The sequence below is a fragment of the Telopea speciosissima genome, chromosome 11 (genome assembly GCF_018873765.1).
Source record: "Telopea speciosissima isolate NSW1024214 ecotype Mountain lineage chromosome 11, Tspe_v1, whole genome shotgun sequence".
Classification (NCBI taxonomy): domain Eukaryota; kingdom Viridiplantae; phylum Streptophyta; class Magnoliopsida; order Proteales; family Proteaceae; genus Telopea; species Telopea speciosissima.
The window spans coordinates 32,884,627-32,901,785 of NC_057926.1; the positions used below are offsets into that span (position 1 = coordinate 32,884,627).

The 17,159-nt window shown below is 37.5% G+C and overlaps 1 protein-coding gene across 1 annotated transcript; it reads right to left on the bottom strand.

The window, feature by feature from the left end:
- Nucleotides 1-1,331: 1,331 nt before the first annotated feature.
- Nucleotides 1,332-15,967, bottom strand: LOC122646669 (secretory carrier-associated membrane protein 4). Its single transcript, XM_043840257.1, has 12 exons — nt 15,782-15,967; nt 14,924-15,034; nt 14,764-14,826; nt 14,065-14,098; nt 13,835-13,957; nt 10,431-10,493; nt 10,236-10,329; nt 9,528-9,573; nt 9,368-9,435; nt 3,034-3,082; nt 1,716-1,781; nt 1,332-1,565 (listed from the first exon to the last, which is right to left on the bottom strand). Exons 1-12 carry the CDS (start codon nt 15,839-15,841, stop codon nt 1,533-1,535), a joined length of 810 nt encoding a protein of 269 aa, XP_043696192.1. The 5' UTR covers nt 15,842-15,967; the 3' UTR covers nt 1,332-1,532.
- Nucleotides 15,968-17,159: the final 1,192 nt, after the last annotated feature.

A 17,159-nucleotide genomic window follows, 5' to 3' on the forward strand; every position in this document is an offset into this window, starting at 1 on the left:
AAATTATCATGGACTCTTGGCCACTCTTCCTTCAGTTGGGATGCCACCGCCTATTGGCTCTCTAAAGGATTGACCCCCAAAAAGGAAAATTACCTACTTAGCTATAACCCTATTCGATCAACCAATTCCAGAGCTATTGCCAAGCCCAGAACCATAGGTATTCTGTCTCTCTCTCTTTCACCCTTTGAATGACTCCCTAACCCTCAAAGGGAGGAGACAGGTATAGACACAGGATGCTAACATAGGGTATACCGCTAGCATACCCAGCCTTTTCTCTTTATTATTATATAAAACTGCTTCCCATATAATATATAATTCAGAGTAACAAAACCGTGGACTGATGAATCAATCAACCATATTTTATGAGGCAAACAATCGCTGCAACTTGTATGCCATAGCCATTTAATAGTGCAATTGGTAATTTTAATTTGATGGATAATGCATTTGGTATTTGCCCACCATCTCTTCTGTAACTTTTCTGTAACTTTTGTGATGCTATCATCAAAGGAGTTTGGTGATGATTTTGGATCAATCTTAAGTTGTTTTGTTACTGACGTGTCATCAAAGAGGATTTTTGGGGATTATATTGGATCTTGGAACGTTCCTCAAATTTTTTATCCCAAACCGCCCTTGGTTCTTTGTGTGGCCCCAGAGAGGAGGGAAACCAAAAACCTATACCATACAAATATATATCACATGACCCCAAAGGTCAAGATCCGAGTTGGCACGTCTCTGTTTCAGGCCTGACCAAAACCATGTACGAATCCGAGATTTCAATCCGAGTTGCCACATTTCAAATTCTAAACTCAATTTCAATTATTTATCCCCCAATTTTATGACACACACCAGTCAGGGCAATGCCTAGAAGAGAATACCACTATACTACAGAGGACCTTAACAAACACTGATCTGAGTACGTAAAGTCATGTATCCACTCAACTGTTCTAGGCACAGTCGAAGAAACAGTTTACTACCCAATAAAGAATGGAAACCAATTAGCTTCACCAATATGAAGCAAACCACTAAGAAACTGGTTAACAATAACCCAACATGCTAGGCATTCGAAGGGTTTTTACAGGGCAAAACTACAGGGTTTTTACACGGCAGATTAAACACCAACCCTAACCCACAAAAGCATACAAAACCTGAACCCATCACCCACTGGGTAAAAAACCTCAGTAACCTTGCCCATTATCATCACTAATCCTATCCCCAGTCATCCAGCAATCCGTCAGAGAAATTCATAGCATCCTAGAACACATATAAGAGGATGTAAGAACGTGCAACTCCCCCCACGCTTCCGTGGGAGCACATGCACACACACACAGCTATGATGGATCTGAAATGAGCAAATGACTCGAGATAGAAAATCTTCATAAGTGAGATGCGATTCAATGTGCGTCAAAACTCATCAAACAGGAACTATCACAAAGGAAAACCCACCCACCTACCCAAAAAAAACAAAAAAGAAAGAATATACGATCTGAAGCAGCAGTATATATCCTGTCCTCACTCTCAGGCAGCATCAGGTTTCACTTGTTTCCTCTGAAGTACATGTAAACTTTCTGCAGGTTGCAGGAAAAAAAGTATTATCATGAGTGTATCCCTTAATCGTAACTTTCACTATCCTTCGTCATGGAACCTTGTTCAATAAGTTTAAACTATATGCAATTGCATTGCAAGGTAATAAAATCATCAGTTAATTAAGCACTAACCTGCAGTACCCACAAGCTTATAAGTGATTCTATACAAAAGAGTGCAAACCCAACGATGTAGAATATCTGGAAAGAACAAAATAGAAAGAAAAAAAAGATAAATAACATTAATTGCATATTATTCAAAAAGATAAATAAATAAATTGCATCTTAGCATATTCAACTAGAGTATAGATATGCAACAACAGGACAATCTGGCCGACAAAAATTTGAGATACTTCAAGTTTATCCAAAAAACGGGGAAAAAAAAAAAAAAGTTACTTATTCTCATGATATTTCATCTCCTTGTATCGAGAATGACAAGCTCAAAGAAAAAAGCAAAAATATAAATATTTGCAACCCTGAAATGGAAAAGAAATACTAATTTGGCCTTGAATTATTAAGGACTTGAGGCATACAAAGACTGGATGATTATTTCAACAAAATGTAAACTTGTGCACATACTTAAACCCATTTTTTTTATCAGAATATTATCAAATACATTCGAGTATTTGGAGGAATGAACATAGGAGAAGTTGTGAAGAATAATGACATGCGTAGTCTGGGTCTTGTACCAAGTATGACCTCGGATAGATCCTCTTGGAGGGCAAAGATCCATGTTGCTGACCCCGTATAGCTGAGTTTCCCTCGACTTCCTGGACTGGGTGCCTGGGCCTATTTCCTCTTACTTTCAGTTACTATCATTTCTCTTTCATTTCTCTTTTCACACTTCTCATCTCATGTCTTCATTTCTTCTTTTCTCTTACTTTTTTTTACAAGGATCCATGTAGCCGACCCCATTTAGATGATAAGGCTTAGTTTGTTCTTCTTGTAGTATTGTCTTAGTTTGTTCTTCTTGTTGTATTATCAAATACATTTGCATCATCATTTTCTTTTCTTTAAAGTAAGAACAAAGTCACAAATTTGAAGGTAATCTGCCCGACAGTTTGTGAGAACCTGATAGTTACTAAATCGGAGTTCTCTAGTTTTCATTTTGTTTCCCATCTTGTGGTTGTCAATCCTACCATTGGATCACTCACATACTTGGTATTGTGCTGCTACCCTAAACTCATACATGGCCAGAATTTGCGATTGATCCCTAGTCTGGTTCAGTGGTTATCGAGGCCCCTATACTGCTGTGATATTGGTTCTACTTGTGGATGGAGTTAATTTTGTTGCTGTAAAGTGAAGTTTAGCGCTATTACTCGCATTTCACAGTCTTACAGTCACTCAAAAGAGGAATTACAATCTGATATTTTCTGCAGCTATGATCTAAATAATAATAAGCCAATTAAAAAGTTGAATACATTCATCCATGGGTTTTGTTTATAAAACTTACCCCAGCCAGTACACTGACACGGAAGACATCGATTGCTGCAAGGATACCCCTGAAGTTGGAAAATAAGATCATACTCACATATATCAGAATTCTGAGATGATATTTATAAAGCATAATAAAGAAAGCAATATAGCACGAGGAATCTCTTCTGCCCCAGGGGATGGGAGGAAAGAGGGGGAAGAGAGAAAGAGAGACTTTCCCCTGTTGCTTTGCAATTCCACCAAGGCTAGAAGCATGACATTTTAATTTTAGAATAGAATTATAACCTAAAACCATATGTTATTCTAATAATGAAATCCTTCAGAGAACTATGAGCTAGCTCTAAGGTATGCAAAGCCACTGAACAAAGGTCAGGAAGCTCTGTAATTATCCATTTGATGACGAAGTTGGAATAGTAGTAGGATACCTTGAAAAGAAAAACTATTAAAAGTAAAAATAAATGCATTCTCCTTGAGATATCTTCGTTCACGTGTTAGCATTTGTGCATCAAATAGAATGACAGAACCGAGACCAAGGAAAAGATGAAATGTGTATTTTTTTTACTTATAAAATCCACGCGGCATTGGTTGTCCAGCCAATTTAATAAAGAAAATACAAAATAGAAAATCTATAAAGTATGATGGGGGACATTGAAGCCTGTCAGCATCTCTTAAAAAACTTAAATACTCATTATCAAGTAAAGTTTATGCAGATGCAGCAAGAGTGACAGTATAAATTCATACATGTAATGCATTTAAGTGATGCAGATGGCAGGCAGACCTGGCCTCCAGAGTTTCAAGGCTTGAGCATCTTTTTCTTAGCCATTACTCCCTTTATAGTCCCTTCTCCATGAGCTCAGTAACAATAAACAATAATAGGCACCCCTTCAAATTCTCTCATGACAGATCCCTTTTACTTTACATTAGGATAAAAAATAAAGGGGCATTGCAACATCCCGATTTCCCCATTTCATCATTACAAATTAACAAATAACAGTGTGCATTCACCAAAAAACATGAGTGGATAAATAACAAAGTAAAGACCCAAGAACTAATAAGTATGGTTTACTTCAATTTCTATTTTGACCACCCTTTCCCATTCCCCACCCCATAAAAAGTGTAGTAGAGCTGTAGTGCAGGTGATAGGAAAGGAAGCTATTGGGCACCCCATTTTCTGCAATGAGGGACACATCAGGTGGGCAATTTCAGACCATTGGATGGGAGAAGCATACCATGTACTGGTCACATGTGAAATTTGGGGCCATAGTTTGATTATTTTGTCTCTACAAGTGCAAGGCCCACCATGTATTACACCTTCTCCCTTCCATTTTAAACAGTCCAAAATCTTTCACAAAATGTCTTTTTAACATAGTTGTCAAGGCGCTAGGCGATCCAAGGCGTCCGAGATCCTCCGCCTAAGCGGCACCTAGAGGGCCTAAATCGCGTTCCAGTATTATTTTTTTAATATATCAGTTATATGTGTGAAACCATCAAAACACACATTTGGTTTATATGTTCTTGGAATTGGTCATTTTCAGGTATACCTAGTCTCATATTGGTTTCTATTGTTCTTAGAAAATATGATGTTATCAATAAGTAATTGATCATTTTCAGGTATACCTAGTCTCACATTTTATTTTTACATGAAACTTTTTGTATTAGGTAGAGCACAAAACCAGCTTTCCAACAAATCCAAGTTTTCGTAAATCTGATTTAAATTGAAGGAATTATGTTCCAGTCAAACCTTATTTGGTGTGCGTGAATGCTGTCAAAAATCATTCTAAATGAAAATATTTTTTAGATTTCAAAACAAATGAATATTTTACCATACTTTTGGTTTTTAGCAATGTTATACCATATTAAGATTTATGGAATTTTTAGATTTGAGAAAAACCCCAACATTAGAAAGTTGAAAATTTCACCTACCGCAAAAAATCCAGTTTTTGTTCTTGAACTGGGGGCGACTTTTTATCCTTTTAGAATTTGATTTTTTTAACTATTTTTATTGGATTCAAATTATTTAAACGATATTTGGCATAAATAAGTGCCAGAACCTGGTTCCATACCAATTAAACCAATGCAAGGTGCCCTACAATAAAGCGGCAGCCACCTAAGCACCTAGAAATCCACCTGGACGCCTAGGCGACGCCTTGACAACTATGCTTTTTAAGCATTCAGACGTCATTTTGACAGGTGGCAGAGTGTTCACATAGAGACTGATGCAGCCATGCCAACCAAAGTTGTAGGTATTAGTATTTGGGAACAGATCAACCTCAATTGATACCTATCCAGATCGGAGTGCATCAGGAGTGGATATGTCTGAGTAAGTGAGAGATTAGAATAATCAGTCAATAACAATCAGATTGGATTGGATCAATTGATTAATATTAATACAGATTGGTTGATCTGTCTCATCCATTACCAATACTTGAAATCTTGGTTCTAACCATTGGATAGGTTCTCTTTGGATTGACCAACTATCAAGTTACGTGACCGATTAATCCAACCCCGGGTTTCAAAACCCTACTTTTGGATCGCTATGGCCCATTAAAGTGAAGAAATTCCCAATTAGGAGAATGAGTGGCAATTTTATAATTTCACAGCACAGTTCAAGACCATTTTGGAAGGAATAAAAAACCCAGGGACCAAACAGTAATTATAAGTTGGAGAAAAAATGATTTTTGAAATTTAAAATGAGGAAGGGGATGAAATAGCATCACGGTTCAGAACTAAGGGGCTTTTCTGTAAATAACAAAGTAGTCATCTCCTTCATCACGATACATAGAACCAGTGGTAACTCAGTTGGATTTCAGTCAACTGATCTCCCCCAATACTAATCCAGTCAACAGGAAAGATTGTAAACTCCTACATTTATTGACATTTGAATGCAAAAAAACAACAATGCGACAGATAAAACTGCTGAAACCAATGCTGGCAGAAGACGAAATTTTGGGTAAATATTGCTAACTCCTAGTTCCATTGAATGCAAACAACAATCAGACAGATAAAACTGCTGAAACCAATCCTGGCAGAAGAACTCAGGATTGGTTCTGAGTTCAGTGTAATCCTCAAGTGAAGTGTGATTTCCAGCACAGAAGTTGCATGTAGGATCGCCCTGAGGTTAAGATTCAAACCCCATAGTTTCAATCTGATTGGTTAAGAACTGAGAGAGATCGATGCTACTCTTGTTGAATGTTGAACCAAAGTCACACTAGGACGGGTAACAGTAGAACAGAACATATGACGAGGAAAGAAGAATGAGAAACAGCAGAAGCCAAGAAAATGAAGAACAGAAAAAGAAGAAGATGAGGAGAACCAGTGAGGAATTTTGCACCTGAAAGGAGAGGCTCTAAATCGAATAAAGGAGAAGAGAGAAAAGGATCAGCAGCACCCTCACTCACAACCCGTGAGAAAAACTTCAAAGCTCATTCAATATTCAACTGTTTTCCATCTCAATCAGTGGATTACATATATATTCTTTGCAACTGAAATCAATTCCACTAAGGAGACTACCTCAGACAAGGAAACTACGCAATGGCTTTAATACGTATCTAATAAAACACAATAAAATGCAACTACAAGAATAACCCCCTACCAACCAGTATTAGACCAAAAGCCTGGTTTGGTTCTGGTTTGTCTCGGTCTAGGTTTCCAGATCGGGTGGTGAGGTTTAAATCCACCTAAAAGGTTAGGTTTCAGGAAACCACAAACAACAGGATTGCAGACTAAGGAGAATTTTCTAGTTTTAAAGAGAACTCTGATAGAACCAGATCAAAGGATCTGATCTGCATAAAATTCAGGTCAAGAGCTATACATTAATTATAGAAATAGATATCAAAATCTTTAGACAATCCAATGGTTGAATGTTACGCTATTTTAGGTTCCTACTGAGAATAGGAAACCTAAAACAGAACTGCAGGCCCAGAATTAGAAAGCTATTGATAATAGATCAAATATAGGTCAGTTTAACCCAATAGGTTGATCAGAAAAACAACAAACAAGGTGAATGAAATACCAGAAACTCAGATCAACCGACCGGTTGGATGCCGAGAAATAGTTTCCTACTGCTGGTGGGAATCTTAAAATCAGAATAGAATAAGTATGAATCGACCTCAGATTAGATGGTGTTCAAGAGAGTAATGAACAAACAGTATATTACTATATTAGATATTAAGAAGCAGCAACTGAGGATCAACTATCACCGGAACAGAAGCAAACAGATATCACAAAATTGCTGAATTCAAACGACCATACTGATGTTTTAATAGAGCAAAAGGTATTTACTTGAAGACTGATTACAGAAAAGAAAGAATCAAACAAGAGAAGAGAGGATACAACCACCGAAATCACTACCAATGGTTTTTGGTTGGAATCACCACCAACCAGGTTATTGAATCACCAAAACAGTAATAGAGCCACATCACCACATAACTACAATAGCCAATAGCTGTTTGAATGGACAAATCATGGGCTGTAGCCCCCTCTAATGCTTTATTTATTAAAGACAATAAAGAGTAACAATGGAACTCAACAAGGAATAAACAAATAAAATAAAATAAAAACACAAAGCAAAACAGAGTAGGAACCCCCGTAGGTCGACAACCCCTTTTGGAGTATCCCTACTACTTAAAACACTTAAAAGAGATAGGATAGAGTCCTAACAAAGTGGAACTCTAGTACAACTAGTACAAGTAACTAATTAAAGCCATAACAAAGCATATAGAATTCTAAAAAAGTGTCCCACGATGGAGGACTGATTGCTGCTCCACAACTGACCCAAAACTGAGTGAACTGAGTTCATGACTGAGTCAAAACAGCTTAGTTACTGAATTGACTCAGGCTCTTTTTTCTTCTTTGGAACTTCTTTAAGTACCTTTGATCTGCATCATCAGGTCATGCCAGTCCAGACACGATAATGCTTAGTCATGGCTTACCAGGTCACCATGTATTGGGGGAAGAGGGCAAAAAAGAGTTGAACACCAAACTTAGCACAATTCCACTTAAGCACACAACAGACCATTTAGTCATCACTTCACACACACACGGGGAGGAGATCAAAAGAGTTGAACACCTACACCAGCACAATTCCACTTAAGCACACAACAGACCATTTAGTTACCACTTCACACACACACATAAGTATTGTCATTTTTCTGCAATTTTGCATGGAAGAAATGCATGCACTGGTGGATTACCCCTATTGTCACTGACAACCCAAGACCTAACCACATCTATGGAACGATGGATATTCAAGTTCTACAAAACTGGACTATAGAGGAAGCACAATGCTTGCACAGGAGTAAAATGGGGATTCAAAGGGTCAAGAGCTGTATTTCTATCAGATATCAATCTTGACAAGCTAAAAAGCTAAGGTCAACTAACTCCATCCCATTGTTAGTGGTTACTCTTCAGTCTTCGTCATAAAAGCAATCTTGCTTTTCCCCTGCATAATTAATAATCTCCTTGGTTTAGGGCCCTGAGGCCATTTTCCAAATAATCAGCTCTCCAACAAATCCAAGATTGCTTAAATCTGATTTATATTGAAGGAATTATGTTCCGGTCAAACCTTATTTGGTGTGCACTGATGCTGTCAAAATCGCTCTAAATGAAAATATTTTTTAGATATCAAAACAAATGAACATTTTACCGCAGTTTTGGTTTTTAACAATGTTTTACCATATTAACATTTATGGAATTTTTAGATTTGAGAAAAACCTCAGCACTAGGAAGTTTAAAATTTCACCTACCGCCAAAAATCTAGTTTTTGATCTTGAACTGGGGGGTTGACTTTTTATCCTTTTGGAATTTTATTTTTAAACTATTTTTATTGGATTCAAATAGGGGGTATTTGCTTATTTAAATGATATTTGGCATAAATAAGCATCATAACCTGGTTCGATACCAATTAAACCAGTGCAAGGCGCCCTACAATAAGGCGGCAGCCACCTAGGCACCTAGAAATCCCCTTGGACGCCTAGGCGGCACCTTGACAACTATGATCAATGGTTAAGGCATTGTTGGTAATCACTTCCAGAATCCTATCAAGATATAATACCTACAGTTCTGTAAATTTTTAGGTCTATTAGTTGATAAATTTCAAATGAAACTCTGAATCTTAAGTAATCACTTAAGGCCGGAAAGGAAATTAGCATTAATCAGTTGACAGTGGCTTTCAGGATTAACCTATGCACTTCTCATCAAGCATTAGTTATTTATTTACGAGGAAGCCATACACATCCGTACACTGTATTCAGTACTGAGACAATTCAAGACCAGAAAAATATGATGAATGAGCACCAGACTATACTGCTTTTATCTTAGAATGTAAAAGAGAAGATTTCTTCAAAAGCACTTACGCCAATGACTCCCCGCGGAAGACAACTGGAGGAGCTATAGCAGCAAATATACAAAAGAGTATATGGAGCTGCATCAAATCAATACCATAAGTACAATGTGAAAAGTTATTGCTCTGAGGAAGAATTCTTAATAAAATGTTATTTAAGTTCAAAAACTCACCAAGTAGAACAGAAAAAACCCAGTAAAATTCAGGGCACTGTCAGTCCTGTAAAGCAGGAAAAGTTTGGTGATCAACAAGAACAGCCAATCCACGCCTGAAAAATCAAATTACTATCCATTGCAAAAACATAAAGCATAATGTTAAGCTGGGGTGCATTTCTTTATAGTATCTTTAAAAACTATATAAATAGCCAGATAACATAAGCAAGCGCGCATGTGCATGGTTTCTAAAACCAATCGTGCAACAGACCATCATAGGAACCAACTCCGATTCGACTCCAGTTCAACCAAGTTTTTGCTCCAGAAAATCAAAATTACAAGAAGCAGGGATATTGTCAAGGTTATGACCATTTTAAAGAAAAACAGTCAGTTTTCTACCATCTCTGAACAAATTTGAGACCAAATCCTGTTTTATTATTAGTCAAGAGAGCCAAAGCAATGAGTAGTGGTTCAAACAGTCTGATCTGATTTTCAAACTGCACAAGCACATCCATAGAAAACATACCATTCAGATGACTAACAAATGAAGCATACATTTAAGGGAAGGAGAGGATGTGGTACAGGTTTCATCAAAACCAAAACCAACCTTATCAAATATAACTCAACACTAAATTGACCCAACCCTATCCCACTGAGATGAGCATGGAATGACCAATTTCTTCTACCATATATACAAAATCAGTGATTGTGAATGGCTAAGTCAGGTACCTCATTCCACGATAGAGAGGCCTGTACCACAGTACATATGAAAGGGGGCATCCCAGCAGGGCGTAGATTATTGCGAGGAAAAAGATTGTAACACCTATAGATTGTGAGATTTATCAGAATCCCTGCATTGAGCAAAGCCCAGGGAAATAATCTTATTTAAAAGGTACAATAAATTGTCGAGGAAACAAATCTTACCTCCGCCTTTAATCCAATAGACGATCACAGCAACAATATTGAATACAAGACATAGAACTATACCTGCAAAAAATATATGATTGCTTACATAATCATTGTAGAAAAGTTCTGAACTGAAAATTAATAAGTTGTGAAGAATCCAAAATTTAACTTGAAATGATAATGAAGAATTGGCAGGACGGTGTGGCGCAGTTCTATATGGAAAAACTGATTATTTCAAACATTAATATTATTTAACTGCAAGAACAGCAACTTATACAACTAAACAGATTTCGACTAAGCAATAGCAAGGATAACACGAAGGGGGATGGCGATCCCGGGTTCGGAAACCCTATTCTGAATCAATATGGGCACACACGAGCAAGAGAATACTCAAATCAAAAGATATAGTGGCAAAACCATAAATAAAATGAAGTTTATAAAGATGGTGGAATAATTGCAAATAAAGGGGAATCTTAAAGGGTAACTTATCAATAATACAATGGGAATTAAGGGATAAAGTTTAGGGGTACACTAGGGAGCAAATGAAAAAAATAAATAAATAAAAAAGAAGAAGAAAATAATACATGAATAAAGCAAGAAGTTGGGGGTATAATGGCAATAAGAATAAAGAGTAAAGCTATAGAGGGAGGGGGAGGGGAAAGGAGACAGTTCGTCTCCTAGCTAGGGAGCTTGAACCAGCAGTGGGAGAACTACAAGCCAACTTGGGTTTTTGGTCTAATAAGGGTTGGTAATAGTTATATACTTCTTTGGGTTATTTCCTTTTCTTATTTTATTTATGTTGATTGAATTGTAGGAGATAAGCTACTTAGTTATTTTACTGGTGGACAACCGATAGGAGAAGTGGAAGAAATCAGAGTTGCAGGGGAGAGAAGAATGCATAAGAAAGGGGGCAGGGGGAAGGAATGCACAAACCAGCCACACAGGCTCTTCACAAACACAAACCCAATTCATCTTTTCAATCTGAATTTTCATCTTAATACAAGCTATTTAAAAGAAGAAAATCCAACTAACAAAGGAAACCTATCAAACTTGGAAACAAATTTTAACAAGGAAACAATCTCCTAAGATTCCTAACCAACTCTAACACTTACAAATGTATTCCACTTTCTAAAATTGACCGAATAAAATATCCTACTGGACCCGGTTCATCTCCATCTGGATACCCAACTGAGTTTGGGTCGGTCCAAGGTAGTAATCGTGCCATTAACGTATCCTACTGGACCCGGTTGCAACCTACTTTTTGCTGTTCATTGTCATGATTAATTACTTTATTTTGGGAACCTAAATGATGTATTAAGTTTCTGTTATAATTTAAAACATAGATCTCAGGTTTTTCTCAATTGTTCCAAGATCTAATTTCAATTAAGTTGCTAGGTTAGCCCAATAGTTCTCCTACACCACGTTAGGCCAAGGCCTGAAGTTGGCCTTTGGAATTCGTAGTTCAAAAGGTTAGCTAGCAAACAAACAATGACAAAAGTGACTATTTACAACATTCATAAAAAAGAAGGTAATGTAGTCCTAGATAGGTAGGAGACCTACTAAGAGCCAAACAACAAGATCAAATAACAAAAGGGGTTGCTGGTTCGAATGGACAGCACTAGGATTTAGGTCAATTCCTAGGGTTTGGGTTGGATATTGGGAAAGGGGTTTATAGGATATTAATGGGCAGGTCTAGGGGGTCAATATAGTATAAAAATAATAGGATTTGGGAAAGTTTTAAAATTCTGCAATTCTGGACAGAATTGAGTTGCAGATTTTAGGTTTAATGGAGTGGGGGAATGGAGGGGTTGTAGTGGAGACTAAAGGCTGTGTTTAAGGTCGAGTGTAGGGAGAGGTGTGGAGAATATAGGCTAGAAGTATGGTTCGAAATTGATGGCCAGATCTGTAGTTATGAGGGAGTCCTAGTTGAGGTAGGAGTTGCAGGTTTAATGAAAATTAGGGTTTGATGGATGGAGGGGGGTGTGGATTAGGTTAGAGGATGAAGAGGGGAAGGATATATGTAAGAAACTAAGATTACTTACTAGTTTGATCTCCTTCAAAGGCAGCAGCAGCAGCTTGAAGAAGCTCGATTGAATAAGAAGAAAGACCTCCCAATCTATAAGATGCAAGGAGTCGATCGGAGTCCACCAATCCCATCAACCTTGATATTACTCACAAGGCACACTCACGATGGAGCAAAGGCAGCAACAAAGGCAGCAAGCATAAAGCTAATTTTTATTAATCAAATTCGTATGTAATGTTGGCCTCCCTTACAAACTTATATAGAAGACTCAAAAATAGACTTAGACACTAAAAAGGAATGGCCTAACCTTATCCCTAACCTATTAGGTAACTTAAACCAATTAGGAAACTAAAATACTAAACGAAATAGACTCAAAACATGGCTGGACTTATAGACTCCTAATCCAGCCCAACTTACATCACATGACCACTTAAGTTGTCACATGACCACTTAACCAAGTCACATGATCACTTAAATTGAACCAATTGGATGCAACCAATTTGAACTGGTTCAATTAAAAAACATAAAAATAAACTAAGTATTGGGCTAATCCCGTATGCAACCTATATACCCATATTTTAGGCTTATAAAAGTGGCATATCACATTAGAAACCCATGGGATCAAAGACCCAACATGTATGTAACTCAACCCTAGACTTATTCCCAATGAAACAAGCCCTATTTGGTGATGAATCTGCATCAGAAGGTATATATTGACAATAGTAGAGACTATGGCCTGGAAAAAATCATACAAGTGCTGCTTCAATTTACAGTAACCAGTCAGACAAGTTACAGTGTTTATCCCATTGACCTCTTGTGTAGTTAATAGATGGTATTTCTCCCAAATCCTCTTTTCCTTGATAACTATTACATATGAATACAAGCAAATCATGTAAACCACAAGCTACAATTTAAATCAAAAAAAGTATAATGAAAGTTAGGATCCAAAGAGTGGACCATGGTTGGCAATCAAAGAGAGAATATCTAGGAAATCATGTCCATAATGATTCAAAATCTCATATTGCATACCATTAGTAGAAGTAGTTGATTTGGTTACAGGAAACAATGCTAGACGCAAGAAACCAGGGCAGTTATATATGTAAAGGGAAACTAGATGTCACAAATAAGATATGAGCAACCTCACCTCTAATAAAACATTTACACACAAATTCAATTGAGGTTATTGTGATAACAAATTCTCCAAGATCAATTGTGTAAGGTGGGAAAGATTATGAATCTAAGGCTTCAAGGAACTTCCCCAACAATGACAAAGCATACCAAATCCTTTTTCTTTTTTTCTTTTTTTTTAATCAGTGCATAACAGATGTCACATATTTCAAAATCAAAGGCTCCAAGAAATGGAGATATTTACTCAACACCAACAAAGTATAAGGATTACCTAACCAACTTGCAAAAGCCAGATACTGCAACCTCTGAGCATGGATCGGAATCTCATTTGCTATGTCATGATGAATAATTGGAAAGAATGGAGGCCAGTTTCTGTCATTAGTGGGGATGCCCGCTGTGGTAAAAAAGTAGAAACCACACTTTAAACGCTGCAAGATAATATGGGGAAAAGCAAAGAAAATTTTATCCGTTAAGTGCCTTAGATGAAAGTCCATAGCTTACCTCTGCCAACAGCATCTTCTCGTCGTTTTATGTCCTGTAAATAAAGGAGCAAAATGTCAACAAATAGCAAAAATGAATTTTGAAAGCACACTACCTCTGTGCCTAAAGTACATATTGATCACTAAGAAGAACTTTGTCTTTCTTCCTTGCAGATAATTAAATCAGAAAATTTTTTTTGTCGGAACCAAAATTGATATGTATAGTCACCAAGGGTATGGGGTATAAGAGGGGAGGGAGCACACTTCAGCACAAGGGGGAGGCAGGACTCAATCCAAAGTCTCGGGCTTGTAATACCGAGACCAAGCTTACAACTACAAGACCAGCTGAACCCAAAAAAAAAGGGCGTACCCAGTGCACAAGGCTCCCTCCCGCCACTGCAGGCTCTGGGGAGGGTCATACTGTACGCAGCCTTATTCCTGCTTTCGCAGGGAGGCTGTTTCCAGACACCAGCTGAACCAACTGACACCTTAAAAAGGTAAAACCCAGAAAATATTTTAAAAGGGGAAGCAAAACTATGAAAGACAAAAAATGGTGCTTTCCTATACTAGGGCCAGATGGCTGTTCAAAGATACATAAACAGATACAAAAACAAAGAGTAAGAACTCAATTAGTTGTTTTTTCCCTTTAAAATAAATTTTTTTATCAAGAGACAATCACATTGCAGACAGACATCTACATAAATTAATTATCAACACCGACCCTTTCTCTCCTCTGTAAATCTGCATCCCATGCTGCAAGTTCTTTTGCTCTTGTATTAGTATCCTGTACATATAAACAACTCAGCCCCTCAAGAAGTAACTAAAGAAACATAAATAAGCAGAAACTGCAAGATCATATAAGAAAATTAGTTTCTACTGACACTCATTGTATCCAGCGGTATGTCAACAGTTGCGTCATTTTTGTTGCCAAAGCCCAGTGACTGAGGTAAGAATGACGGTATTCGTGGCTTTGACGTCGGAGCGGCAGCTTTCTGCAAATAACCATATCAGTTTCAGCATTGAAGCCAATGATACTGGGAAAAATATAAAATCAGAGGAACAAAAGGCAACAGAATTTTCTAATAAAGAACCCAACTGTTAAAAAGCAATTATTAAAAGGGTTACCAAACTTAGCTCTCCAAAGAGTTTATTCAAATGGCTTTAACAGTAACTCTTACAAACTGGAATTTCTAACAATATGCTTCACACGGTGACAACCATTTATCTGTGACAATTCATAAAAGTAAACCTAACAATTCTCTTAATTCACAATAAGAATCCAAAGCTTGCCAAAACCAAGCAGAACCAAGGACTAAAAAATAAGAATGACACCGAGATTACATATTTATAACCACATTTGGAAGAGTCAGTCCCAATATAACCCTATCCGCAACAACTCCAAACCAGAACCACACACACCCAAGTTCCAACTAACGATTTAACCCGACCTAAAAACAGATCTTCTTTCCTATGCACACTTTCCTCAACAAAATTAGACTCCGACCTCCAATTAAAGTGTACTAAACAAAACCGAAACTCATTAACCTGGCGGTTATGCAAATATATCTAGATCCAATTGCAGATGCAACTATACTCCATAGTCGAATCTTAACAGCTAGATCACACTCATTATCACAAGTCGCATCCAAAACCACACAGATCCAAAAAAACAGGTAATTAAGGGGATTAAACGCAACATATGCAAGCAAATAAGGGCAAGAGATTCTAGGGGTGGTTACCGAGAACGGATTGACTTCTTCCTCTTCCTCGAAGGGGTTCGGATCGTGGCGGGGATTCATCTTTGCTTTACTTCGATTAAGCAAAAATTCACGCAGAGAAAGCGAGAAGAACGGGATAGCGCGCGCGAGAGATAGGAAATCTTCCTCTGCTTCCCCTCGTTTTCTTCCAGGTGGAAAAAGCTACCGAACCGCTTCAATGTAAAACTGAGGGAGTTGGAACTTGAAAGCAAGTGTGTGACAGTGAGACCAGTGTGACGAACTGTTCGATCTGTGTTTTCGCTTCTATACGACGCGGGCGGGATATTGAATCGAGGAGAAGTTCTACAAGGGCAGTGTAAGAAAGAATCTATACACTACAACAAATGAGGGATTGTAAAATGATATCATTCATAAAGCTCGGCTCAGGTTCTCGTATGAGAACAGAGGTTGACCATCCAGATGGAATCCACTGTTCGAGAACCTAAGTGTGGGTTCACATGAAACTCACATGGTTAGTATAAAAAGAAGAAAAAGAAAAAGTCAAGTGTAAATCCCATTGTTTATAATGTGAAAGCTGTAAAGGAATCTGTATAAGGACAGTGTTGTAATTATCTTTCATAAAAAAATTTAAAAAATTTAAAATTTGAATCTCTTCAATGAGACGCACCACCAATGAACATCCAACAGCTTGGCTGATACTGATGCACACAGCCAACTCAGCCCGTGGGATGGTTCATTGGGCTCTCCAAGTCATTGGAGAGGATCCCAACTCAAGAAATTGAGATTTATCTTGTCAACCCTTGATCCTTTGTGAAATTACGTTTGTAACCCTTGAAGGCCTCTTTTTTCCGGTCAGTGACTATTAAGATGACTGCTGCTCCACGCGTTATTATTTATAGAGATGTGAGTGAGGAAAACAGGTTATCAAAAAAAAAGTGAGTGAGGAAAACCAAACAAGACGCAAGGGATGGCTTTGGGACGAAGCATGAGTGCATGACGCATGGCATATTGGCAATTTGGCATGGCTTTCTTTCTTCCATGATCCTCTTTACCTAAAAAAAATAAAAAAATTTCTTCCATGATCCTCAATCTTTGTTGGTTGATCTGTCTCTTGTGGTGTGAATCGGTTGTTTGGGATCGGTTTTGGTTTAGTTTCATGGGTTTCGGTGAGACTAACTGAGTCTAAAACATTATCCAATAAGGGTACTTGGGTAGTTTCGGTTTCAATTTCATATTGATTTCTCGTATCGATTTGATTTCGATTTGTTTCGGTTTATCGTGTAAATATATTCAAAAGTGTGAAAAAATATGCCTTTTTATGAATTTCGGGTCGGTATTGGATTCGGTCCGATTTTAATGTTCGCATGTCTTATTGGTTTCTAACTAGACCGATATGGCT

What these genes read in the sequence shown, in the direction of transcription:
- LOC122646669 (XM_043840257.1), bottom strand. Translation starts at nt 15,841, where the DNA reads ATGAATCCCCGCCACGATCCGAACCCCTTCGAGGAAGAGGAAGAAGTC. An exon ending in TACCGCTGGATACAATGAGT is followed by an intron (nt 14,827 to 14,923) that starts GTCAGTAGAAAC and finishes TTATATGTACAG; the next exon opens with GATACTAATACAAGAGCAAA. An exon ending in GGCTTTTGCAAGTTGGTTAG is followed by an intron (nt 10,494 to 13,834) that starts GTAATCCTTATA and finishes TATTTTTTGCAG; the next exon opens with GTATAGTTCTATGTCTTGTA.